This window comes from Neofelis nebulosa, chromosome 6 (assembly GCF_028018385.1).
Source record: "Neofelis nebulosa isolate mNeoNeb1 chromosome 6, mNeoNeb1.pri, whole genome shotgun sequence".
NCBI lineage: Eukaryota > Metazoa > Chordata > Mammalia > Carnivora > Felidae > Neofelis > Neofelis nebulosa.
In genome coordinates this window covers 24,396,096-24,422,446 of record NC_080787.1, presented here as the reverse complement: position 1 = coordinate 24,422,446, position 26,351 = coordinate 24,396,096, and the positions used below count along the sequence as shown (strand labels likewise).

Sequence of the window (26,351 nt, the reverse complement as noted above, 5' to 3'; positions counted from 1 at the left end):
GCCAAACCTGCCCTTTTCCCTTCACTCCATCCCTCCTGCATCACAGCTGGACTTTGTCCAGCTCCCTAACCTGAGACTTCTCAGGGGGTGCAGGGGAGGGGTCAGAGAAACAGGGAGTGGGTGAGGTAGTGGTGAGGGGTGCTTATCCACATAGAGTTCCAACTGCCTTGGAAAAGCAGTGGTCCCAATTTTGAGGTTGTAGAAATGTTAGAACTGCCTCTCTTTATCCCCTTTTGCCCCAACGTCCAATCCAAAGATGTTTCCTGGTGTTTTCCAGCAAACAAGTGCACCTGTTGGGAGTAGCAGGGACATGAGGAGAGCATACCCTCTTTTGTGGTCCTCAATTGAATGTCACTGCCCTTAGGATCCTTATCATTTTTCATTTCACATAGCTTCCCTCTGGCTCTTGAGAGAGCTTGTGTTTATCATCTGGAGGCACCCTCAGCACCTCCTTTTTCCAGCGATATTCAACAGGAACCGAGAGGCCACCTTGATGGGGATGTGAGGAGCATGGCAGACCTGAGTCAGGGTTGCTGCTCAGATGTTTAATTGGTAGTGCATCATTAAGTGTCGTTCTTGACTCACGTCACAAGGTCCATCTACTTCTAACCAAGTACCGAACAAAAGGGGAAGATGGTACGTGTGTCTGCCCGTGTGTTCTCTGCTAGACCATAGGTGCATATACAACAAGTGCATATAGATGGGTCACAACTTGCTTTTGTGTTTTAAATGGCACAGCCCTATCTAGGTGCCCTTGTGTATGCTCAAGGGTTTTACAGTTTTGGAGTGCTTTCTCCACTGCCCTAATAGGTTTTTACTCTGCTTGTAGGTTTTAAAGCTGCTTTTACTCTGCTGTGTTTCACCAGCCATCTTAAAATGAAGGTATGACTACGTTTGAGAAAGGAGAAGGACCTTGGCAGGAAGCCTATGTATACTCGCTGAAATTTTAGATCTTTTGATCAGAGCTCTTGGCTGTTGTGATGTTATGTACTGTAGTGATTTTAAGTCCCATACAGAAGGAACAAGTGATGGAGGCTTTTAAATTCTAAGGATCCTGGTAGCCCAGACCAAGTAGTGATATATTTTCTTTTCAGATGAAAAGAATCCCTGCAGATGGTTAAAGACTGGCCTTCAATGTTGTTGACCTTGTGGTGCCTGAGGTCAATGGCTATGGGACCTTTGTAGAACTAAAGACCACACTTGCAGAATTAAACTCGAGTTGAGAAAATTAAATTTGTAGAATTAAAGACTAGATAATCTCTCTGGGCCATGAGAGAATGAGAAAAGCAATCCAGTGGGTGGAGGGGGGTGAAGACCCTCACCCATGAAAAACAGATTCTTTGTATTAAGACAGAAATGCTTATCAAATTTTGAGCAGCAGAAACCCCATGATCTCATAAGTCCATGAGTCCCATAGTTTATAGCTCTTTGGTCTGGCTCAGAAATACCTTGGACCATGTGAACTAAGACCGTCAGGCCAGCAAAGTGAAGTCTGTTTTCTAATCCGTACACTTTCTACCAAGTAAAAGATCCTAGTGTTTTAAGTGAATGCGTTTGTAGGATCCGGACATAGATTACTGGGCATTCTTGGATAGTGTGAGGGCAAGCGGATTTGCATCCTGAATGGCAGGTGGTGGTGGTGGTGTTTGGACAGAGGGGGTCGTGTCTGTGATTGAGAAGTGTGTCCATCATGCAAATGTAACGTAACGTGTGTCTTCCAAGCCTGATCTTGTCTAATGCTCCCGGCAACCTGACTTTCTTTGCCCTATTACACTGAACGGGAACACGCCAGGCCCCTGCCCGGGCTGGAATTATCCATACTGCCTCTCCTCAGGTTTTATCTGGCGTCATAAAAGCTCTATTGTATTTCAATACATTAACATGAAAAGTTCACAGAAAAACTGGAGCACTGAAACATTTCCAAGAAGATAGAGGGTGGCTTTTTTTTTGTTATATTATCTGACTGCCCCTCTTTCTTTAAGGTGCTGTCTTAAGAAGCCAAGCCAAGGCCGAAACGAAGCGATGAATCACAATATATGGCCCCAAACCCTCGGGATGCCTGCTCTGGCTTACATTTGGTCCTGTCTGTGGCCCCGTGGCCCATTTGTGAACAGAAGGTGTGTCCCAGCTTCCAGCAGCTGCCTTTGAAAGTCATGTGTCTGCTGAATGTCTATATTACAGCAATAAGAGAAACTATTCCTGTTGTTCCTCTGTTAATACAGGCGGCATTGATTTAACAGTTGTTTTTGCTTTTATTTAGTTAAAGCATTAGGTCAGGCCTTTTATATGATTGTAAAACAGACAGGCTTAAATTAGGGTGTTGATTAGATCGTCCACACTAGAGATGACCTCTCAGCCTTTGCTACCTCGCGCCCACTTTGGGTGCCTCCAAGAATCCTCTGTACTTGAAACCTACGCGCGGCCGAGGCAACGCCTCCCTGGAGAGGGAGGGTGAAAGAAGGGGGCGGGCCTATTTAAATACAGGCGAGACGCGCCTCTTCATTGGCTGCCAACCTGTCTGTTACCCAAGAGGGCAGGGACTCTCCGGGGCTGGAGTGCGGTACCTGAGCGAGACGCGCACCAGAAAGCCCACGTTGGCCGCTGCGGGGAGCGCAGCTCCGAGAGGCGGGAGTCTGCGAATTCTCGCGCCGACGCCGCGGTCGCTGCTCTGCGCGCGGGTCCAGTTCCCTCCCATTCCCTCTGCGGGCGGTGTTTGCGGGGCAGCCGGAGAGCTCAGAACGGAAAGCAAGATCCTTGCCGCCTCTGCTTGGGGGGTCGAGCGGCACGCGGAGATTTTGAGGGGGGCAGCGACAGTGCCCGAGGGCGGAGGGCGCGGAGTTTGTGAGCGGGAAGGAAGTTAAGCCTCGCGGAGAAGACTGGCATCTCGGGACGCCTTGTCGCCACGGCCTGGGCCCCACGGCGGAGTAAACTTCACCGCGGCTGTGCCAGCCAAGGAGAGGCGTGCTCGGGGATGATGCCGGGCATCCCCCCGAGCTGGTGAGCCGCCCGGTCGCCCCGGGTCCCACACAGCCGCCCCGGAGGGCGCGGGACAGCGCACGTGCGCGGGGCAGCGAGGCCCGAGAGTGACCGCGCCGTGACCCGCCCAGGGGCCAGGGCGCGGGCTGCAGCGCAGTCCCGACTCGGACGCACCTGGCCCGGACCTTGCGCCTCCAGAGACCTGAGCCGGAGTGTGGGGCTCCCCTCCAAGTGGTTCTCCGGGTGATCGTCCTCTTCGCCTCCCCTCCAGCCTGGGCAATTGGGGGCGCCCCAGAGGACGATGAGAGATAAGGACTGAGGGCCAGGAAGGGGAAGCGAGCCCGCCGAGAGGTGGCGGGGGCTGCTCACGCTAAGGGCCACAGCGGCAGCGCTCCGGCCTCGCACCGCCGCTCCACGCCTCGCGGGGCCCGCGGGGCCAGCCCGGCCGGGCGGGGATGCTGGGGCGGAGGGCGCAGTGGCTGTGCTGGTGGTGGGGGCTGCTGTGCAGCTGCTGCGGCCCCCCGCCGCTGCGGCCCCCCCTGCCCGCCGCCGCCGCTGCCGCCGACGGGGGGGCGCTGCTGGGGGACGGCGGGAGCCCGGGCCACGCGGAGCAGCCGCCGCCGCCGCCGCAGTCCTCCTCGGGCTTCCTCTACCGGCGGCTCAAGACGCACGAGAAGCGCGAGATGCAGAAGGAGATCCTCTCCGTGCTGGGGCTCCCGCACCGGCCCCGGCCCCTGCACGGCCTCCAGCAGCCGCAGCCCGCTGCGCTCCCGCAGGAGCAGCCTCGCGGGGAGCCCCCTCCCGGGCGGCTGAAGTCTGCGCCCCTCTTCATGCTGGATCTGTACAACGCCCTGGCAGCCGACGACGATGAGGACTGGGCGTCGGACGAGGAGAGGCGGCAGCCCGGGCCCCGAGGAGGGGCCGGCTCGTCTCAGCCCCGGCAGCCGCCCCCCGGCGCGGCGCACCCGGTCAACGGCAAGAGCCTCCTGGCCTCGGGACCCGGCGGCGGCACGTCCCCACTGACCAGTGCGCAGGACAGCGCCTTCCTCAACGACGCGGACATGGTCATGAGCTTTGTGAACCTGGGTAAGGATCTAGGGTAGCGTAACGACGAGAACTCCCTCCCCTTAACGGTCTCCCGGGCCCGGGGAGGGAGGCGAGAGGGTGGAGGAGCCCCTGGCACGCGGGGCCCTGCTGGCGCAGCGGGGACGCGAGGGCAGGCGGGCTGCGCTCCCTCCACCTGCGCGGCGGTGGGCTGCACGTGCGCTCCCCCGCGCCGCGGGCGGGGCTGCGCGCTGGGGCTGCGGGCGGCGGCGGGCGGGTTCGGGGCGTGAGGCCTCCGGAGTGCGGCGTCCGAGCACACTCCGCGCTTTTTCCAAGAACGCCCGGCCGGGGCCAGGTTCACTCGACTTTAGCAGAAAAGTCCCGCCCGAGCCGTAGCCAGCTGGGAAGGAGAAGGCTCTTCAACACTCCTTCCCCTCCTGATTTTTTGTTTGTTTTTTGGTTTTTTGCACCCTTAAAGCTCTGAGTACCAGTTTCCCAACCGGGACTTTTAGGGAATCTGATAGCGATTTAGAACTTTAGAAACTTGACATGATTGTGCTAAGTGGTATCCAGGGAATTGGCGGAGGAGGAGAGTTGCAGAGGAAGGTGTCAAAAGGACCTCGTAAGGCACGCCAGACGGGGTTCGCGCGGGTTTGGGACCGGACCCCCAGCCCAGCTGGGGTATCCCGTCCAGGGCCCTAGCTCACATGCCTTTGACCACTGCCCCCCCAAAGGCTGAACTTTTGATAACTGCTGCCCAAGCCGCACGGGCAGAGAAAGGGTGCGGGTTAGGGGCCGGGGTTGGGCGCTGAGCTGGTCTGAACTGGTTGCCAGGCAACAGAATGGAAATTCAAGGGCGGCTAAATCGGGCTCCGCCACAAATGTTCTGTGGCAAACCCGGACCGAGTCACATAGCCTTTTTTTCTCCGAGTTTTCTCATCTGTAAATGAGAACGGTGTAAAGCAGACTTTTTTTTCAGGATCAGTGCCTCCGATCTATGCTACTCTTCATTCATAAATTCACTCAGCTTAGCGTAGGCGAAGGGATGTAGGGGACGCCGTCTGGGCTGGGAGGAATGGGGGTGCGGTAGCCACGCCAGGGGTGGGGTCTCCGCGGACGTCCTTTCCCGTGTGAGACGCGTGGCCCTGCCCACGCCCCAAAGTGGGTTACCGGACACTTGTCCAGACCGCGTCAGAGATGTACGGACATTTGACATCATTGAGTGACAACTATGTGAAATATTTCGGCGAGTTATTTACAAGTATGTCTATGAGATGACTCTCAAGTCTGCTGAGCTTTGGGGGAAGAAAGGAGTGGGGGCCCAAGGGGGAGGTCAGATTGGCCTCCAACTGGTGCAGAAATCCTCCTGGGAAATACATGAAACAGAATCTCACAGGGAGTGGAGGCTCAAGGCCTGCCAATCTTGCTATTTGCAGTGCCAGGAATTCTGATTGGACAAGAGTTTTCACCATTTATTGGGACCACAGCCAAGGTTGAGCCATCTCCAGGAAGCACTCTGAGGCTTCTCATTGCAGTCAGTAAAGTTGGCGGGGGAGGGGCGGCTCAGAGGCTGGAGCTCTTCTGTCTTCTAACTTGAGGGCTTCTTCTGGCTCAGTGAATTCCACCTCTTGCCATCTCCCTTCCCTCAGTTTCCTGACAGCCTTGGGGAAATGTTTTATTGCCTCTTGGGGTAGTCCCAACTTGGACAAAGTGGAAAAAGAATGGTACTTCTGGCTCCTTCACGGAGAATCATGTTAGGGTCTCCAGAAACAGTTCCTGGGCTTAGACCATGGTTCTAACCTTGGTTGGCCATTGACATCACCCGAGGACACTTAAAGACCTAAGGGATGCTGAGGGGCTGCTCCCCAGAGCAGTTAGATCAGAGTCCGTGAGAGTGGGCTCTGGCATCTTTTTTTTTTTTTTCTTTTTTCTTTTTTTTGAAGAGTCTTTGGTTTTTCGGATGTGCCACCATGGTCAAGAAGCACTGAGACATGAGATCCTAATGTTTGAAGGAAATCAGATCATCCCAGTGAGAAGAGCAATGCTTCCTTATGTCAGTGGCTCCCAACTGTTGCTGCACATTAGAATCACCTGGGGGCTGTTAAAAATCCTGGTGCTCAGGTGGAACCCCCCCATCAGTTAACTCAATGTGTGGGGTGGAAGCCAGGTATCCCTCGTTTGAGAGATTGCCCAGGTGAATCCATTGTTTGGGAACCACTGCCTTAGGTGGTATTTGAAATTGTTAGAGTTGGTCAGAGGCCAAGTTTGTAAAGGGCGGTGACTTTTAATGTGTTTAAGGACCTCTGAATTCTCATTCCTTGCTTGTCTGACCTTTCCTAGTCTACAGGTTAACATTGGTTCTGAGTCACACTGCTTGAAGCTGGTTGTCCACTAATCCTGTTAAGGTGATGGCTTAACATAGTATCTCTTAACATAAGGGAAATTTCGAGGTCCAAAATATACCACTGAAAAATTCGAAGAGAATTCAACAGTAGTGTAATTTCAGGCCTGGGATAGGCTAATCTGGAACTGGAAGAGATTCCTGGGTAGGGAACTTTGCCCCAAGCCCCTCCAATCATAGCCCTGGGCTTTCCGACTACAAGTCCTAACTGTCTGTAGGTCCGGTCCTGGACTCCACATGGGCAGTTAGAGGGGGAAAACTTTTCCAGGTAAGTAGAATCCAAGTCCCTGCCCATGCCCAAACCATGCCACCTGCCAGTCCAGAAATTCTATCTAAATCCATTTAGCAGTAAGAAAGAGAAGTTCATAATGAGAGGCTAAAATGTGGTTAAAAAAATCTGATCATCATAGCTCTGAGCATGACAGTTTACTGGAAGAAAGTACTATAATTGCTTAGCAATGTGGATTCTCTAAATCAGGATGTTGGGAGAATTCTGCAGATTTCCATGTCCACGGCATGTTCGCTGCTGCATTACATGACTCATTTGTTAAAGAACCTACAAGAAGATACATGTTTTGAAGTACTTGGATACCTAGTGGGGTAGGTTAGGTTTATAAACAGAGTACAAGAGAAAGTATTACATGGTGGTAAACATCTTTCTACCCTGGGACCTGGGAATAATTTACTCATGAAATACATTTGAAACAACCTGAACCTTGTCAGCCAAAGTGGCTATCAGAAGTATCAATCAACAGAATTAAGCCCCCCTCCGCCTGCCCCCCCCCCCCCCCCCCCCGCACATCCCAAATGCTGGTCATTTGACCAGCTCACTACTGTTTCTTTGACTGTTTTAAACTCTCTGTGGGTGAATAGGCTGGAGATGTGTCCAGCCTCCCTAGTGCAAACCGGCTGGTGTAGAGGCTGCCTGGACTAGCCCAGTGCACTCATGAACCTGCATTCAATCAGGGCCACCGATGCCATTTTCTACTTGTTTTCTAATGCTAAAAATGTCTTGGCAGTCTAATAAGCAAGCCTGCCAATTTGGTGACCTTGGAGAAGTATCCTGAAGTATCCTTGAGGTCTTAAAATTCGCCTTCTTAGAAAAGCGTTCTCTAACCCCTCTATAGAAATTAGTGCCCTCCCCACCCCCACCCACTTCTTTACTGTCACAACACCCTGTTTATTTCCTTGGTTGCACTTCTCACAGGGGGTATTTTTAAAATTTTTCATTTAAGCTTCTTATTTCACTAATCTGGAAGGTCTGATCATTTATAAATGGTGTACCTGATTTTTATTAAGTCAAAATCATTTGAATTTGAAGTAAAGACATTTAGGACATTGAGGTTGATGGTATTCGATGTATATCATAATACTTTAATAATCTCTTTAATTAGTTACCCATGTGTATATTTCTAATGTGCCTCACATTTGAGAGTAGTGGAAGGGTTTCTGTAGATCTCTGCATTTCAGACTTCATTTAGTTTGAATTAATGAGGTGTTGATCTCCAGATGCTAGAGTAAAATGAAATAAAAAAAAAACCCAAATTATGCTCAGAAAAGGGAATCAGTATGTATTAGTACAAGTAACAAGAAACTTATTGTACTAAAAATACTGGCAATCTTCTGAACAAAATTACCCTTGGGAAACATAAATTAGAAGAAAAATGGAATACTCCCTACTTGTATTTGTAACCAGATACACTGTACTGTCTCTTTCTCATAAACATAGGATCAGTGGTACTATTTTTCATTTAGGCTGTCTGTACTTATGAAGATTTTTGTTAGCAGAAAATAAATCCCTGCCTGCAAGCTACTCACAGCAAATATAATTTGGAGAATTTGTTTGCAAGAGTGTGATTCAAAGAAGCAGTCGATGTTCTAAACAGATTTCAAATAGTAAATGTGAAATTCAGTGGTATTTCAGCAAAAAAAAAAAAGTTGTACAAAGTGTTCTTAAACTCAGATCAAAGGGCAAGCAGATATCATTGTTTAGACCTCAGATGGTGTTTCCTCTGGTCGTCCTTCTAAGAATGGGTATAAATCCTTTTTAAATGTGCTGAATCATGCTTAGTTCCTCTACTTAAGAGCTTACCTCTGATTAGCATGGAGGAAGGATTCCTACTGATATTAAAAAAAAAAAAAAAAAAAATCTGTGTGGGGGGGAGGGGAGCCGGACTGAGTTCAGCACTTTATTCAACATGTACACCTTGTCTTCAGAATTTAGCTACTTTTTTTCTTATTTTTGTTTATTTTTAATGTTTGTTTACTTTTGAGAGAGAGAGAGAGAGAGTGTGAACAGGGGAGGGGCAGAGAGAGGGAGACACAGAATCCGAAGCAGGCTCCAGGCTCTGAGCCATCAGCACAGAGCCCAACGCAGGGCTTGAACCCACGAACCCTGAGATCATGACCCGAGCCGAAGTCAGACACAACCAACTGAGCCACCGAGGCGCCCCCAGAGTTTAGCTACTTTAAATGTTGGATTTCAAAATAATATTTTACTTGGATGTGGGGGTTGGATGGGTGTATGCTGGGTATCAGAGGTGTATACAGCCGACTCAGAGGTGACAGCGCTATCATCCTTGGCTCACCCTTCCTCTGTTGAAGGAGCTGAATTAGGGAAAATGAAGAGGGTAAACATTTCTTGGATCGTTCACCAGCTTTGTCTAATTTTTTTCACAAGTCCGTCCTTTGCTTCCCATCGTGTATTTAAAAATGAATGAATCCATACAATGCTTATTCTAATAAAAAGCCTTTATAGCCTTCTCTTAATTTTTCTATTTTGAGCCTCCTCCTGCTTCCCCTCCCCCACCCCCTTGTTTGAATTTTAGTTTCTTTCCTATCCCTCGGCACTTCCAGCAGGGGAAGGAAAGCAGGCAATACAGATTTTAATCAGGTGATTGTGTTCCTGACTAGAAGCTTCCATGAATACCTAAGTAAAAGTAGTAGAAATCAGTAGAGAAACTAAGAGATGAGCAGTTTACAGCTGTTACACATTAACCTTTCGGTCCCACCCTCCCTTGTGGTCATTTCACAACCCAACCAAGAGCCCAACAACATGGCTGCCCTGGCCGCAGGGTGTCACCCAGGGGCTGGTATGACCCAGCTGCTGACTTCTCTTGTGTTCTCACAAAAAGCTGACACATTCTTCTTTGTCTGTTTTCATCATGACAGCTCAGCTGCTTTTATTCAAGCGCATTCTCTCCTCTTATAACACCCTTACTGCCTCTCTAACACCCTGACTGTGCTCACTTCTAACTCTTGCCCTCTGGAAATTTGGAAGCCAGAAAATGGCTCCAGTCTTCCCTGGAATATAGGAAAGTGGTGACAATTGAATTAAGGAGAAGGAAAACCATTCTCATTAAATTTTTTTTAATGTTTGTTTATTTTTGACAGAGCATGAGTGGGGGAGGGGCAGAGAGGGAGGGAGACACAGAATCCAAAGCAGGCTCCAGGCTTCGAGCTGTCAGTACAGAGCCCGACGTGGGGCTCGAACCCATGGACCTGAGCCGAAGTCGGATGCTCAACCGACTGAGCCACCCAGGTGCCCCTAACCATTTTCATTTTGATGAAATATAGAGTCACTAAAGAACCAGGGCCATCACCCTCTAAAGTTTTTGAGAGTGCCAGAAATTCTTAGAACTCAGAGGTGTTCCTGTTCATCTTCCACTGGAAGCATTGGATTTTCCAGTAGTTCACTGAAGTTGATTGGATTTTTTGTTCAGTTACTAGTGTTTGGAAAATACTGTTCTCCATCATTTTTCCCCACCTTAAGTGTATAGTGTTTCATTCTGCTATGGATAAAATTAGAATCTGGAGCTGGCTGGGGGCACAACTCCCTTCCATAACATTGTTTTATCTGGGGAAATGTGCCTGGGCAACAGACACCCCATTTTAAAGCAAGGTTTTCACTATAATTGATAGGGAGTTTGGGATTAGTGGTAAACTTGTTTTGTAGATCATAGAATTTAGAACTTTAAGGGTTTTTTTTTGCATATCATCTACTCTCTTATGTTTGCAGTTAAATTTGATTTATTCAGGACCAATTCCTCTTCACTGTTGTTACATCTTAAGACTGAGGGACAACCACAGAGAGATCCTAATGCATCAGAGGAACAGGGTCATGGAGCCCTCCATCAGGCAGGAGTGGATAATTAAGGAGAAATTACAAAAGCTTGCCAGAGCACTGTGCTAGGCGAGAAGTGGGGAAGCCCAGATCTGAAAACTTGTGGGTTTTCTCTCCATGGGTAGCATTGTCTCCTAGAACTCTGCTTTTAGAAAAGAAAAAGCAGTGCAGGTCTATAAATATCACCTTGTTTGGCATGCTGAAGCACCGCGGACCCCAAAGAATTGTTTTCTGCTCTGAAAGTGAGTTGAAAACCAGGTTGCTGTGAGTGGCATTGTTCCACTGATGTCTGCAGGCACTGATTCTCTTCCCGCCCTTCCCGTGTCCATTATGAAAATGATTGAGTCCATAATAGAAATGATATCTAAATGACATCAGGTAATTCCTTGATTGGTCCCCACGGCCTTGTTATCTCTAACTCTGTCCCAGATGACCGGGTAGAAGACTCTCCTCCAAAGCATTTTTGCAGAATGAGGCTCTGGTTCCGAGCAGGAGAGCCTTACTGACTTTCAGGTTCATGGGCATACGCCCTTGATTACTGATCCTGCTTGATAGGTTGGGATTGTCCTAGGCCTGAAATGTACTGGCTCTGTATTGCTGATTTTATGTTCAGATTGTTTTCTCATCATCACAGAGCTCGGTGGGGGTGGGGGCGTGGGGTGGGCGTGTGTAGTTGCTTTATTGCAGGCAGAAAACAGTGTCTCCAAAGCAGAGCCAAGCCGTGAGCCCTCCTCATGCTGAACTTTGATATCCGCCTCGATCCTTATTATGACTCTCCTGCCACTTACCCTTTTCACCTTGTCCAGAATGTGACTTCCAGCCTTTAACATCTGTGTGTGTTGATTGTTGTTCCTGTGTTTACAGTCTTGTTGGTTTCCTGTGCATGAACATGGGCTGGCAAAACATTCTGATGTGCGTATTAGAGCATGAACTAACCATATCATTGGTGTGAGCTATTTTATGTGCTGATTAGGTTGGGAGATTTTTATAATTGGCCTTGCTTAAGTCTCTGAGACCAGTTATTTGCTCTCCCCTCTTTCAAATCTGTGAATTACATTTAAATATTAGAGAGCTTTGTAAACTACAGAATTAAGGACTAAAAGTTTTACTTGACTTTGGTTTTTCCAGATTTTATTTGAACACTCATGTAAGAGTATGTTAACAGAGAGGTTGTACATTAAAAAAAAAACAAAAACACTTTATTTTTGTAGAGCCGTTTGAGGTCTGTAGCATAATTTAGTGGGAGATCTAGAGATTTCTCATATATTTCCCGCCTTCGAATGAATAACTTCTGCTGTTGTCAACATCCCACACCTGAGTGGTGCATTTGTTATACTTGATGAACTGACCTTGATCATCAGCACCCAGAGTTCATTTTTCACATTAGGGTTCACGCTTGCTGTTGTACATTCCCTGGGTTTGGACTGATGTATGAGGACAAGTATCTGTCATTACAGTGTTACGCAGGGTCGTTTCACTGCCCTAAAACTCCTCTGTGGAGAAGCTGTACATGTAACCAGAAAAACAAATCAATGGGACTATGAAAATTCAAAATATGCAGAGCTTGTGGGGAGAAAAATAAAATGCTTTTGTTGAGTAATGTTTTTGTGGTTTTACCACATTGGTGTAGAAATAAGTGATGTTGATAGACTCCATGGGCCTTACTTTGTGCTTCTGTGTGTTGACCCCAAATCCATTAGAAATCCCTCCCCCACCTTTTTTTTTTTTTTTTTTTTAAGTCTGGGAGTTTAAAAATCTTTTTTCCTCCACATACTTTCATTGAGGTGTCTGTCACCATAGTACCTAGACAATCCCTTAGGCAGAGATATGAGCGATTAAATTTCTCCCTGGCTTGTGCCCTGTTTGATCCACACTCTGCAGGATTTGGGGGAGTCATGCCTAAAGAATGAACAAGAATTATAGGAATTCTGTGCTTGTAAATTATTGAAATTTGGGGGATGGTTAGGGGAGGAATGAAGTTTTTTTTTCCCCTCCTTTCTGAAAACGTATTAAAACGTAGTGTGATTTTGGATTGAGAAACTCACAAAAATATGCTTTACTGGCCCTAGAGGCAGGGTCAGGGGACCTTTAAAGGTTTCCTCAGGAGAGACTGTTTAGATCAGATTAAAACTAAATTAATAGAGACTCCATAAATCCAGAGGTCTTTGTAAGTGGTCTATAGATTAGGCTTATTTGCTTTGAACTGTTTTCTGTGAGATAGAGCTACACAGATTAATGGTAAATAAGAAAATGCAATACCAGTATAAGCAAGGAACATGGTAACTCTAAAAGAGTGCAATTGAACAAAAAGCGATTTATTTGAGATATTTTGGGAACTTGTGGGCGTTTTTTTTTAAACAAGCATTCTACAGGTGAGGCACTTTGTGAATTCTCACCACTTCTCATACAGTTCTCCATTTTAGTGGGGTATTTTCTCACTGAATTGTAGCTAGATCCCCTTGCTCCCCACCTTCCCTTAAGAAACCTCTCAAAAAGAGGGATGATCTTGGGGCCATGGCTGTATCCACAGGCTTGAGAAAATTAAGCTTTGGCCCATAACCGCTGAGTTAGGATGTGCTGTGGTTTAACTACCCCTCTGGTAGGATAGAAGTTTGATCGAGCCCTAAGTGAAATGATACCATAGGGTATAGGACTAAGACTCAGGGTAGGTAATAGTGAGGAGGACATAGGTACTGCAGCTAAAAATATTTGGAGAGCCGCATTTCTTCGCGGGGCCTCAGAACAGGTCTTTGCATTTTTATAGGGTCCATTTAGTGTGGAATCCCTGAACCTCAGCTTGGAAAATTGCTGTCACAAATCTGGCACCTCGGTTATTTTATCTGCTGAATTGAGGGTGTTTGACCTACCATTATGTGTGCACATTTGTCTCATCATTATAAGATGTGGAAACTAACATAGCTGCAGGCATGTAGGTGGTCCCCAGTGCGGGTTGGTTTCCCTCTTTCTCTTTCACTTTTCCCTTCTTTTCTTCCCATTAGTAAATTTAGCAACTCCATTGCATTTATTTCCTGTTTCCTATCTGTTCTTTTCTCAGTGTTGGTGCCCTTGGCGGTCACTGACCTAACATGGCAGATTGTATGTATCTCCACGGAGTCTGGTGGTTTTATACCGCCAAAATGACTCCTTGCCCTCTAGAATGGTTAAGTTGCGGGTTTTCTTGATGGTGCTGGGAAGTGCTTACAGCACTTCAATACAGAATTGAGGAAAGAGTGTGTGGCTAAGAGTTAGGAAGCTTGAATTTTAGTGCTATTCCTTTTTATAATACCTTGTTGAAGTCACTTACCCAAATTTATTGGTCTCTTGCCTTGTAATCTATCTTATTTGTACAACATGACAGCACTGGCTAGGTCAGCATTTTCCAAATAGTGTTTCAGGGAACACTACGTCTCCAGGATGTTCTGCAGAATATCATGGAGAATATCATTTATATCCTAGTCCTGAGATTTACAAATCCATCAGCAGGTTGAAGCTCGGACAAGCCTGGCAGTGATGTCTGCTGATTGATTTGCTTGAAGAAGAGCGTTTTCTTTGAATTGACTTTTGCTCTGTAACCACTTTTTGTGTCTGCCCCGGGCGTCTGTGCCCCCAGATCCACTCCTGACCCTTTCCCTGGTCTTCTGTGGATAGGGTGTGGGACCGCAGGCAGCTGCTTTTCTAGTTGTTCCTTGCTCTTCTGTGACTCCAGCTCTCTCTGGATGGGCTGCCTTATTGTTCTGCCTCCCGCTGGGGGCCCTGGACGCTCTCCTTCCTGGGGGTGGAAGTGGCTTCGTGCTGCTAATCTGCAGGCTGACTCACCATCACCTGTTTGACTCTGCCACCTGCTATCTATGCCGCCATTTCTCTTCATTAAATTCCCTCTGTTGTAAACACTTGCGGGGATTTTGCAAGTATTGGTTGGTCTCTGATGGCTAGGACTTCTTAATCCAGTGAAACACAGAGAAACTCCATATTAGATATTGTCCGAGCTCCATGCTAGGAGTGTTCCCTGTTTGTATTTCTCTGATCCTTTATTTTTTTTTTAAACAGCTTTCTTGAGGAATAATCAATGTAGAATAAGCTGCATATTTAAAATGTACAATTTGATGAGCTTTGTCATACACATGCACCTACGAAACCATTACCACGATCAAGATGGTGAGCATATACTGAGCTGTTCTTTTAAATAATTGCCTATGCCAGGGAATGAAATAGTCCTCACACACAGGAACTTCAGTGAAAATTCCCATTTTTCACGGATGACGTTGCTCTTCATGCATTCATCTTACAGGCTCTGAACACCCTTCAAGGAATTTGCTGAAGATGTTTGTAAGTGGTTATCTTGGATCAGAGAACCTTGGGGTCAAGTCTTCCTGGGGTCAAACTTGCTCTTTGCAGCTGTGATTGGCTTTTATCCTATATCTCACCTCCCATATTTATTTTAGGAAATAATAATAAAAATAGGTTGAATATCTTTTTCCAGTTTTGAAATCAAGCCTGTAGGGGTACTTTTGGGTTGTTAGTGATCCTGTTGACATCTTGTTTCTAAATACTCAAGTTTAAAAGATTTGATCCTTCTGGAAAACATCACAAAGATGCTTTCCTGTGTTTCTGTTTTACATTCTGGCAATTTACGCAGGGCACAAGTCCAAGAAATTTATGAAAGTAGACTCCAATTTACCCCCAACTTTCCCCCCTATGCTCATCCTTCTCCAAATGTTCTGTAAGCTGAAGTGGAAACTGCATTTTTTTTTTTTGCAAGAAAACATAAGTATTGTATTTCTTTATGGCCTTTGCCTGGAAGAATGACTGATGTCACGTACAATCCTATTATCTCCCACAAGGCAACAACTGAGACTTTTACACGGAACATTAGTAGACAGTAAGGGGAGAATTTAGAGAAAATTATTTAGAGCAGCATTAATGTTCCTAATAGCAGCAGTCAGGTGATGGAAGATTTTCATGAAGTTACCTGACCACACCCTGACTCCCCACCAGGGAGTCCTCATCATGCTGCTGTCCCAAGTCTTCACCTTGACTCCACAAGACTTTTGTCACTTGGACACTTTTTTTTCTCCTTGCTCTCTAGTCCCCTTGAAAAATTCTCTTCTTCCGTAATACTGCTTGTTTCCTCTTCATTCTGTTTCTGTCCTGCCCACACCTGCTGTGTTTTGGGACATTTCCTGAAACGCAGCAAAAGATGCAGAAGGTTTGGCAGGTGGCGCTAGACATCCATGTGGGGCTGAGATAGCCACAGGGCTGGGGTCGGGGGTGGGGGCAAGGGAGCACACACTCAGGCACAGGATTCAGGGGATCTGTGGCCACAGGGCACAATGACAGGCAGGTGCCAGGCTTTCGGGTGACCCGCCGCAGCGGTGCGGTGGCCTGGGGGTTGAGTGGGCCACGGTAATGGGGAGCCCTGCAGCTGGTGTAGTCAGAGGGCCAGATGTCAGCTGCGGGGAGGTCTGCCAGCGCTGAGTACCTGTTCGTGTGTTCCCTTCTGTTTTTGTGCCCCGTGTATTCGGAGTGTGGTCCAGGCACAACGCGGCATCAGAATCGTGTGGTGCAGTGCACCTCAAGCTGTCTTTGCATGAGAACTAGCTTTTTTGTTTGTTTCTGGGGTGTATACTTTCTTAAAGTCCACCAAAAACGAGTTACTAGAAAAGTGAAATGGCAAAGCACCCTTCCGCCCCCCAGTATATACAAAATCAAGCCTTAATCTTTAACTATTGGATTCCATTGGTGTGAAATGATCAAATTGCTGTAAAACTGAACAGCCTCCCCTTCTGTACTTGTTGTGGGCTGGTGACAGTGGGTGGCTCAGACCTAGCGTGTTTGTGAGCAAGCAGCTTCTTGGACCCTGTCCTTCCTGGGCATTTGGTGTGGGAATCTATGTGTCAGCACGCTGGCCGGGAGGAGTGAGTGGGCCAGGGAGGAGCACCTGGGAGCCAGGCACCCAGGTACAGCATTGATCTCCTCCTCCCACATCCAGCCAATCGCCAGGCTTTCTGTTTGAGCTTCTGAGATAGCTCTCACTTCCATCTCTTTGCTCCATTCTTTTCCCACGTTCCCCGCACAAGGTCTCCATGATGTTGGCCTAGACTTGTGTGCTGTCACCTCTGCAGCTAACCCACCCTTGCATGGCCCCCAGAGGGTCCTCTTGCTCTATAGCAGGTGTGGCCTGTTCTCTGTCCTCCACCCCTTCCCTGGACCCTCGCAGGGTGCTGAATGACGCCCGAATGCCAGCCTGACTCCCACCCCTTCCAGCTTTACCTCCCACACTCATCTTGGTGTGTGCGTGCCCTCCTCAGGCTCACTAACTGCGGTGTGATTTCCTCCTCCAGGCCTTTCTCTCCGGACTTTTAACGTTGACATTGCACAGCTGCCGATTTCCGCATTATCTGTTCTGTCTGTTCTTCAAGCCCCGGTTCGAATGCCATGCTGTCATGGGAGCCTTCCTGACATCTGCTCACCCACAGGCCATGACTCTTTGGAAGAACGTTTGGAGCCCGGTGACCAGGCACTTTCCTTAGCGCAGAACGCCAGACGCGTGTTTGCAGATGAGCTCCATGTGGCTCACAGGAAGGATCTGGGAACCTTGAACTGCAGTGTTGGCTCAGCCACCTACCAGCTGTGTGGATTCGGGCAAATCACCTTCAGCACCAACTTCTTGGATTCTTGATCATGTAATATTTTATTCACCGTGACACCCCCCTCCCCCCCGCCTGCAGGTAACTAACATGGTACCTTACCTTCGTTGATCCTGAATAAGTGCCCACTGGATGAATGAAAGTCAGTTTGTCCAAAATAAAGTTGGTGTGTGCATGTCTCCTCTCCCTCCCTCCCTCTCTCCCTCTCTCTCTCTCTCTCTCTTTCTCTCTTTCTCTCTTTCTCTCTTTCTCTCTCTCACTCACTCACTCACTAATAACACCAAACACTTGAGCAAGAGAATAATAAACTGTGAAATATTGTGCAGATATGAGGAATGCTCCTTCTTTCTGTTCACAAAAGCAGTTCTAAAAAGGGACCTTGCCTTCTCCTCTCACAGTTAATGTTCTGTGACTTTCTAGATGGTTTAGGGAAAAAAGACCTCAGGAAGAAGAAAGATTATTTTCCCTCTTTCTGATGTCATTTTGACTTTAATATGTATTAGTAGGAGAAAGAATGGCTACTAAGTCTAAATATAAATTTCCTGGTCGTGCCCCGCAGAAAGCTTGCATGCGAGGAGGCGGGACTCTGGCAGGTGCCGATCCAAAAATACGTATCTTGTCAGCCTCTACTGTAGGCTCGATGGCTTGGCTTACATCGTGAAGGTGTTAGACACTCTGTTTACGTAAGGGCTGAGGAGGTGACATAATGTCTATTGAAGCTAAGTCACTTAGCTCCCCATTAGGCAACAGGGAGCATTTAAAACCTGAAAACAGATCAAAGCTGTGGGCAGGGTTGAGATACCCCTGCCCAGGAGCAGCGAGGTCTGGCCAGGGGGAGGGTGGTCTCTTGGGTTGGTTGCCGGAACAGACGTGCATTACTGCCCCACTGTATTTCCAGACCATTGGTGAAATGAATCCAGCAGAATTCAACTCTGAGCAGCCGATCCAGAGAGACTGCTTAAGTGGGCACAAGTGTGTCCAAATAGGTTGGAAAAAATGTCAAATTAGAGTAAGCACCTACAAGATGTGATGTTTCTCCTTTTATAGATGGTTATAAAAATTGTTTAAAATTAAACAGCTCTTCAGTACTTAAATTATGTGTAATGAGACAGGTAGGTCCTGGAACAAAAAACATTTTTCCCCCCTTCTCCCACTTAAATTTTGCTCTCCCTTCTAGAGTATGCAAGACATAAACACTTTTATTTCCAGGAAATATATTAGCCTTAGGTTGAGGGGAGATATATTAGCTCTAGGGAGGGACACAGAGTTGATACAGGCCATAAAACGAGCAGACCCCGCTCTCCTTCATATTTTATTTGAGGAATTGCAAGAGTGTAGCCAAGAGAGATGTGAAATAACCTCAGATTCCTATTTGTAAGTGATAATATTCTGTATTTTTTAATGTTTAAGACCTGTATAAATGTGGAGGAAGGTTTGTTGTATAGTATATACTTCCGTTACCTGACCCCCACCCAATTAGGTAGTGTTTTTTTCCCCTCAGCTTTGTTGAAGTATAATTGACAAATAGAAATTGTATATATTTAAAGTATACATCGTGATGACCTAATAGAAGTCACTGTGAGACGATCACCACACTCAAACTAACTGACATATCCATCATGTTATATAGTGGCCATTGTCTGTGTCTGTGTGCTTTTGTGATGAGAACCCTGGAGATGTACCCTTCTAGCACATTTCAGGTATACAGTGCAGCTTTAACTGTAGTCACCATGCTGTCCATTAGATCTAGAACTCACCATGGGTAACGAGCTTTGTATCCTTTGTCCAATACCGTCCCATTTCTCTGCCCTTCCCCCCACCTCTTCCCGGAGCCACAGCTTCTTTGAGTTTGACTATTTTATTTTTTATTCAAATTTTTAAAAATATTTATTTTTGAGAGAGACAGACAGACAGAGACAGAGTGGGAGTGGGAGAGGGCAGAGACAGGGAGACACAGAATCCAAAGCAGGCTCCAGGCTCTGAGCTGTTAGCACAGAGACTGATGCGGGGCTCGGGCTCATGAACTCATGAACTCATGAGATCATGACCTGAGCTGAAGTTGGACGCTTAACAGACTGAGCCACCCAGGCGCCGAGTTTGACTATTTTAGATTCCATATATAAGTGATACAGAATTTGCCTTTCTGTGTCTCACTTATTTCATTTAGCATAATGTCCTTCAGGTTCGTCTATGGTGTGCCAGGGTTTCCTTTTTTAAGACTGAATAATACTCTATTGTGTATACCACATTATTTCTATCCATTCATCTGTCCATGGCCACTTAGATTGTTTCCATATCTTGCCTGCTTAATTTTTTATTTTTATTTTTTGGCTCTGTTTAGGAATAAGTAATAGTGTATAATGTTGCATTATTTAGGACTTAGAAGGTTAAGGTGTCTTGGCTATCGTAATATCTGTCGTCTTATGTTTTCCCTATTTGACCGGCTCTTGTTAGAGTCACAATTTATCTTGTGTCTGTAATACATCATCTAACTTTTTTCCTCTTGGTGTGGGATGTGGGGTGATGTGAGACACTTTTCTGAAGCGAATGAGTCATCCCTTCGACTTTTTTTTTTTTTCTCTCACCTGCGTTTTCAGGACAGTAGACATGCTTGCTCATTCTCATGCACTTGATCTGTCCCTCTCATTAGGTGTTAATATTTTTGTGACCCTTCTGGTGTTTGGAGCCTGGCTCATAGGAAGCTGAACTCAGAATCGAAACTTCTCTTGAAGTGCCACCTTGCATCACTAAAACCACAGAGACAACCGGGATAGCCCCGTGAATGCTACAAAAATAAAATATGTCACCAGAACATTTCGCTGGAATGAGGGATTTATTTCCATGATTCTCTAAGGTCAACTATGGTACATGCTTTTTCCTACTGGGCAGCAAACATGGTTTACCAAACTCTTACCTAAGTGCTTTTCATGTACAATTCCACAATGAATTCTTGGCTTTCTTCATGTTGATTTCTGCAAATATTTTGATTTACTTCTACACCTTTTCTGAGGACGCAAATTCCAAGTTGCGATTCACCGTTTAATTTTGGCCAACGTTTTGCGAAAAATTTCAAACAAATAGAAAAGCAGAAAGATTTTATAGTGATTATCTATATACCGCCCCCCTCCAGAATGCAAAAAGATGTATTTACAATAGGATCCCATCTAGCACATGAAGACAAAAGTATATGGGTTCTATTGTCACATCCTTTGACATTGTGGGAGATCCAGTGACAATGTGCCTCTTACCAAATGGAGTCTGAGGCACTGGGTGACACACCCTGACGAGAACGTTCCTTAAACCCAGGGAGTGTCTTCAGTATTAGAAATGGCAGATTTAATGTGGATGTCCAGTGTGTTGATGGAGCTCTCTCAACACATCAGGCCAAGTGCTGACTCCAGTAGGGAAGGGAGAGGTGCCGTCGTGTCCTCCAGAGAAAGGGGCAGATGTACAGATGCCTGACCCTGACCCCAAACAGAATTTGGTGGTGCCTGTGATAGAGCTAAAAGCGGAATATTACGGGCATGCCAAGGAGGATGTGATTAATTTATGGAGGGACATGAATTTAGGCTGAGGGTAGAAAGAAGAGTTGGCTTTCTGCTGGTGGATGTGAAAGGCACTGTCATTCCAGACTGAGGAGACCAGGCAGGGGATGGCAGTGGGGCGGTGGGTCCAAGGGCAGGTGGGCCTGGAGGTGCTATGGGACTTGGAGGAAGAGGAGGCTGACAAGGCAAGCTAAGACCAGACTGTGGGGAACACTGAAGCAGTTCTGAGGAATTTGGATTTGATTTTGTAGGCAGCGAGGAACCATTTTCAGTCAGGCGGTGGCATGGCTGATGTGTGCTTAGGAAGGTATTTCTGGTAGCAGTGTGGAAGAGGCTGCATAGGGGGAGACCAGCTAGGACAATTTTGCAGTCATCTAGGTAATCCACCCCCCCTCCATTTGATCTGTATCTACAGCATCTGAAGGGCTTTTTGAAATTTTACAAGTATTTTGCATTTTTCCTTTCCTCTGGTTGGGTTTAGAATGTTTAATGAAGAAGGGAAATTAGGTGACAAATTCATGAATAGCACCTAAGAGATTATAACTTGTGGAAAAAGTGCCACTTCCAGTAACTACGCTCCGAAGGGTTGGGATTTAAATAGACTTAACCTGGTCTTCCTGGAACCCTTTCCCTCATTTCTCCTTACAATTAAAAGCAGCGGTTTGTGAGCCTAGAAGTGTGGTCAAGGCTCAGAGAATGTTTCCATTTTTGAAACTAATTGGCTCAAGAGGAGGCTGGAGAGTCGTGAACCAAGCCTTGTTCACAGGCTGCTCGGCCCAACGGGACTGACCAGATCGAAATTCAGCTTGCTTCTCCACCAGGTTTGTCTCCATTCCGTTGGCCAGCTCATACCTGTGGCAGGTAGCATGAAGGATCCCGTGTCCTCTCCTGGGGCTGGGAATTAGCCAGTGTCAATTCAAGCAGGTGACAAGCTCTCCTCCTTTCAACTTCCCTAATTCATCACGTAAGGACATACTCCTAAGAGTTTTTGACCACAGTGTATAGTTCACAAAACGTCATTACCTCAATACATAACACCCAGGACAACCATGTGTATGAGAGATGGGCTAGAGAGATGTGACCACAGTTGGTGTCCATATTTGCAGCACGCGGGGCTGCCATAGTATTTGCCCCCCCCACCCCCACCCCCAGGTTTGCCTAGGGATATATTACCTTGCATGGCAAGAGGGTGTTAAGATTGCTGAACAGTTGACCTTAAACTCGGGAGATTATCCTGGATGATTACTCACATGGGCCCTTAGAAGAGGAAGGTAGAAGAGGCGAGAGGGTGTCATCCCCCTGTTGCTGGCTTTGAAGATGGAAGAAGGAGCTCAAGCCAAGGGCTTCAGTGGCCTGGGCCCTCAACCCACAGCCAGTCAGGAAATGGGGACACCAGTTCTGTGACCGCAAGCAGCATAGAATGAGCATAGAAATAGATTCTCCACTGGAGCTTCCAGAACGGAGAGCATTTCTGCTGACACCTTGGTTTGAGCCCAGTGAGGCCCATGTCAGACTTCTGACCTATGGAACCGTGGTGGTTTTGAACTGCCAAGTTTGTGGTAATTTGTTAAGGCAGCGATAGAAAAATGAATGTGGTGTTTTCTATAGAGGGCCTCGATGATGTTCTTGTCCCCTTGGAAATCCCTTAAGTAAGTGATGGGATGGCGGTATTCTGGGAGAGAAGGAGGGTTACACCAATAGTTGCTAGAGGCATGCTGCCTGTGTTTGAATATGGGCTTTATCCCTTAGTTGGGTGGGCATTAGGTCAGTGTCTTCTCTGTGCTTCCGTTTTGTCACCTGTATAAACAGGAAATAATAATTGCATTTAGTTCTTAGGGTGCCTGTGATGCTACATGTTACAAGCTTAGCACAGTGCTTGCTACATTTTAAGTGCTCGGTTATAAGCCATAGCATTTGTTTGCAATAAGGGGCCATTACAAAAAAAATCTTTATTTTCTTTGCCTGTGATACTATTTGACACATCCTCTTCTTCTGTGAAGAAGAGGAAACCATAAAAAACTGGGAAGCACTAGGTAATAAATATTAAGTTCTTCTGGAATGCACAAATACATTATGTAGTCTCTGGAATTTAAGGTAACGTTTATGAGAGACTTATAAAGCTAAAGCACCTTGCCAATGTAAGATAAAATAAATCAGGACGATTGGGAGCTCCACCAATTGTGACCACAAATACCCTATAAGTTAGCTTAGTGCCTATGGTCAGCTTTTGAGTGGGTGGAGATTTTTGCTATTGTTAAAGCTACCCACGATGAATGATGAAGATTCCCTGTCAGTGTCTCTGTCCAGTTCTGTAGGGCTATAATTTTGAAATGCCACAGTCACATAATTTCCATAGTCTTATAATTTTCTTGTGCCTATTGATGGCTCTAGACTGCAATTGATGGCCCTTGATTTCAAGTGTGCTACTGTGTTATGATGATGTCCTAATGCTGGTATCCACAGAAGATGAGCCTGTGGGAGATGAAAAAAATTGCAAATCCTGACATCCTTTAGCCAAAGCAGAGATCCTAGTAAAATAGAGCAAGCGTCTAGTTCCACCAATTCCCTCCTTGATGCTGCTGGCCTTCTGTCCTTCATGGTGAGAACTTATAACATCCTATAGATGCTCGCTGACCATTGTGTGCTTCGTCTACCGAAGGCAATCATGGATGAGGCACTGTGCCTCCAATGGGGAGCAGTGGGATGTGGGATAGGTATTTCATGTTATTGGTATGCTTTTCAGAATATGAAGCTGTGCTTAGATCAACTTGCCAGTGTCAGGGAAATTCAGGTTTTTTTTTTTTTTTTCTCTCTCTCTAACGTGTGTGTGTGTGTGTGTGTTTTAAGTTTATTTATTTTTGAGACAGAGAGAGACACAGCATGAACGGGGGAGGGTCAGAGAGAGAGGGAGACACAGAATCGGAAGCAGGCTCCAGGCTCTGAGCCATCAGCCCAGAGCCCGACGCAGGGCTCGAACTCACAGACCGCGATATCGTGACCTGAGCTGAAGTCGGACAATAACCGACTGAGCCACCCAGGCGCCCCAACTTGTGTTTTATGAATACTGAGTTATTGTAAATGCTCGTGTTTTCATATTCTTTGGTCACTAGGAAACTCAGAGCTATTAGTATCGATTGATCTGTGGTATTTATTTTCCTATATTAGCCTTATCTCCTTGCCCTTCCCCATTTCCCCTTTTATTCCTATTTCCACATCTGCTTAATGTTTATTCTATAAAATTGTATTTCTGTAAATTGTCTCAAATCTATTTTTAGAATTAAGGGAGAAGCAAATTACTGTTCAAGATCAATAATAAGTTGTCAAAGACACCATTTCCTGTCGTCAGGGAGCCAGTACATCCCACACCTATTCTGTGACCACACCTTTGGGACTCTCCTCTACAGAAATCGCCTACACCCTGGTATGTCACCCTGAGTGTAGGGCTGGCGTCTTTTGCCAAGTGGTTATGTGTCACACACAGTCCTCAGGGCACATGGGACAATGTGACATTGCCTGGCTGATTAACTTTGAAGGCAAGCTTGAGTTGACTTTAAACGTTAAGTGTATCCCATGGATAATGGGCATCAGAATCATTTGAGGAACTTATTTAACATGCACAATCCTGGGCTTGCCTCCTAGAGGGTTTGATTTAGTATGTTTGCTCTGAGACCGAGGAGTCTGCATATTAAGAAACTTTGTTTAAAAATTTTTTTTTCAAATTTATTTATTTTTGAGAGACAGAGACTGAGAACAAGTCGGGGAGGGGCAGAGAGAGAAGGAGACACAGAATCCAAAGCAGGCTCCAGGCTCCAGGGTCCAGGCTCCGAGCTGTCAATACAGAGCCCAACGTGGGGCTTGAACTCACAAACCATGAGATCATGACCTGAACTGAAGTCGGATGAAGAAGTTTTTAATCAAGTGGTTGGTGAACCATACTTTGAGTGGCACTGCCTCAACAGGGTGGGTAGGATTTAAAGAGATGAGGGCGGGCTGGCACCTGGGTGGCTCAGTAGGTTGAGCATCTGACTTCAGCTCAGGTCATGATCTCGCTGCTGGGGAGTTTGAGCCCCGCATCGGGCTCTGTGCTGACAGCTCAGAGCCTGGAGCCTGCTTTGGATTCTGTGTCTCCCTTCTTGTCTCTGCCCCTCCCCCAACCATGCTCGCTCGCTCTCTCTCTCTCAAAAATAAACATAAAAAATTTGAAAAATTGAAAAAAAAGTAGATGAGGGGTAGTGCCCTTCAGATGCTAGAGCTAACCCAAGAAAGGCACAGATCACTGTGGGCAAGGGCAGGTGACAGGCGGGGGGCTGAAGTGTGGACACCATGTGTGTGTAGGGCACTTTCCCTACTGTCAGGGCCACCTGTCTGTCCATCCACTTGAACACTCGGGTCCCTATTGTGTGCTGGCTGCTTTGCCAACTGCCAAGGACTCTAAAGCACATAGGCTGTGCTTTGCCAGCAGCAGAGAAGAGAGAGGCTTGATGTGTAGATAGAGGACTTCTGGAGCGTAGCTGGCACTATGATAGAAATCTACTTGGAGTGTATCAATTAGGGAATGATAAGGACAGGAGGAGGAAGCAGAGGGATCCTGAAACAAAATCAGATGTTTTTCTTCAAAGTTTACGAAATTGTACAATGTGATGATTCAGCTTGAGAGTCCCCACAGTGACTTCTGCAATAACAGGTAATTTTTATTGGGCGGTTTCCTTGTGTTCTCTCTGCCTTTCTGCTGCTTAACTAAGGGAACTAAATGTAGGGAACTAACTAGGTGTATCTTGACATTTTTCCAGGTGGTTCGAGAATTTGAAATTAAAAAGATACCTTTGATTTTTTAAAATTCTCTATTCTTTAAAAACAAAGTTAACATTCTTTACTGGAAAGAGGAACTTAATAAATGGGAAGCTTTTTAATAGCCTGGCTGCTATTTATTTCCTTTTAAGTCTGGTATCCGAGGTCCTCAAACACTTTGAGGTTAAATGTCGAGTGACTTCCTTACTCCATTCCTGCCCCCAGTTCTGCCGTGCCTGAGCTCTAATTCTCTCCACCTTGCATGCCTTCTCAGATGGCATCAGCTAGAATGGTGGATGGATCCATGTCAGGATGCTGCTTAAGTTACTCTTAACTTAGAGCCAGAGCGAGAATGCTGAACCTACTTGTGCTTGCCTATAACCCAAAGCCTTGAATGTTGTTGGATTACTCTGTACTCAGCCACAGTAAGCTCTGTGCCTTTGATGTTGCATAAAGGCGGACTTGACCAAGTGGTATTGCCTCCTGCTGATATGTAGGTGAAAGCCAACACCATAAAAATGAACATTTCGCTGAGAGTGCTCACTCTACTACCTGCGAGCCCAGCCAGTCATGCTGCCAAATTGGTCAAAGAATTGGCCTGAGAATCACAAAGAGTGTTCCTCTGGCAGAGGAATGGAGCCCAGGTCAATCTCATGGGGCTCCCTAACTAAAATGTAGTAGACCTGTGAAACACGTTAATTGCAAACTTAAAAAAACCCTCTTAATTTGCCATATTGTGAAAGCAATTTGGCTAAGAAATGAAAAACACTGATGAATCTTTGACTTTTTAAGCCTTACCTTATTTCTCCAGGAGGCCACCCACCTGG

At 46.5% G+C, this 26,351-nt stretch overlaps 1 protein-coding gene across 1 annotated transcript in view; it reads left to right on the top strand.

Annotated features, from left to right (window-relative positions):
• The first annotated feature begins 3,335 nt into the window (after positions 1-3,335).
• The window catches only part of BMP6 (bone morphogenetic protein 6), a 158,849-nt gene continuing 135,833 nt past the window's right edge, over positions 3,336-26,351 (top strand). The window contains exon 1 of the mRNA XM_058733063.1: positions 3,336-4,062. Coding sequence (XP_058589046.1) covers positions 3,432-4,062 — 631 coding nt within the window. The 5' untranslated portion in view covers positions 3,336-3,431. The remainder of the gene's footprint in view (positions 4,063-26,351) is intronic.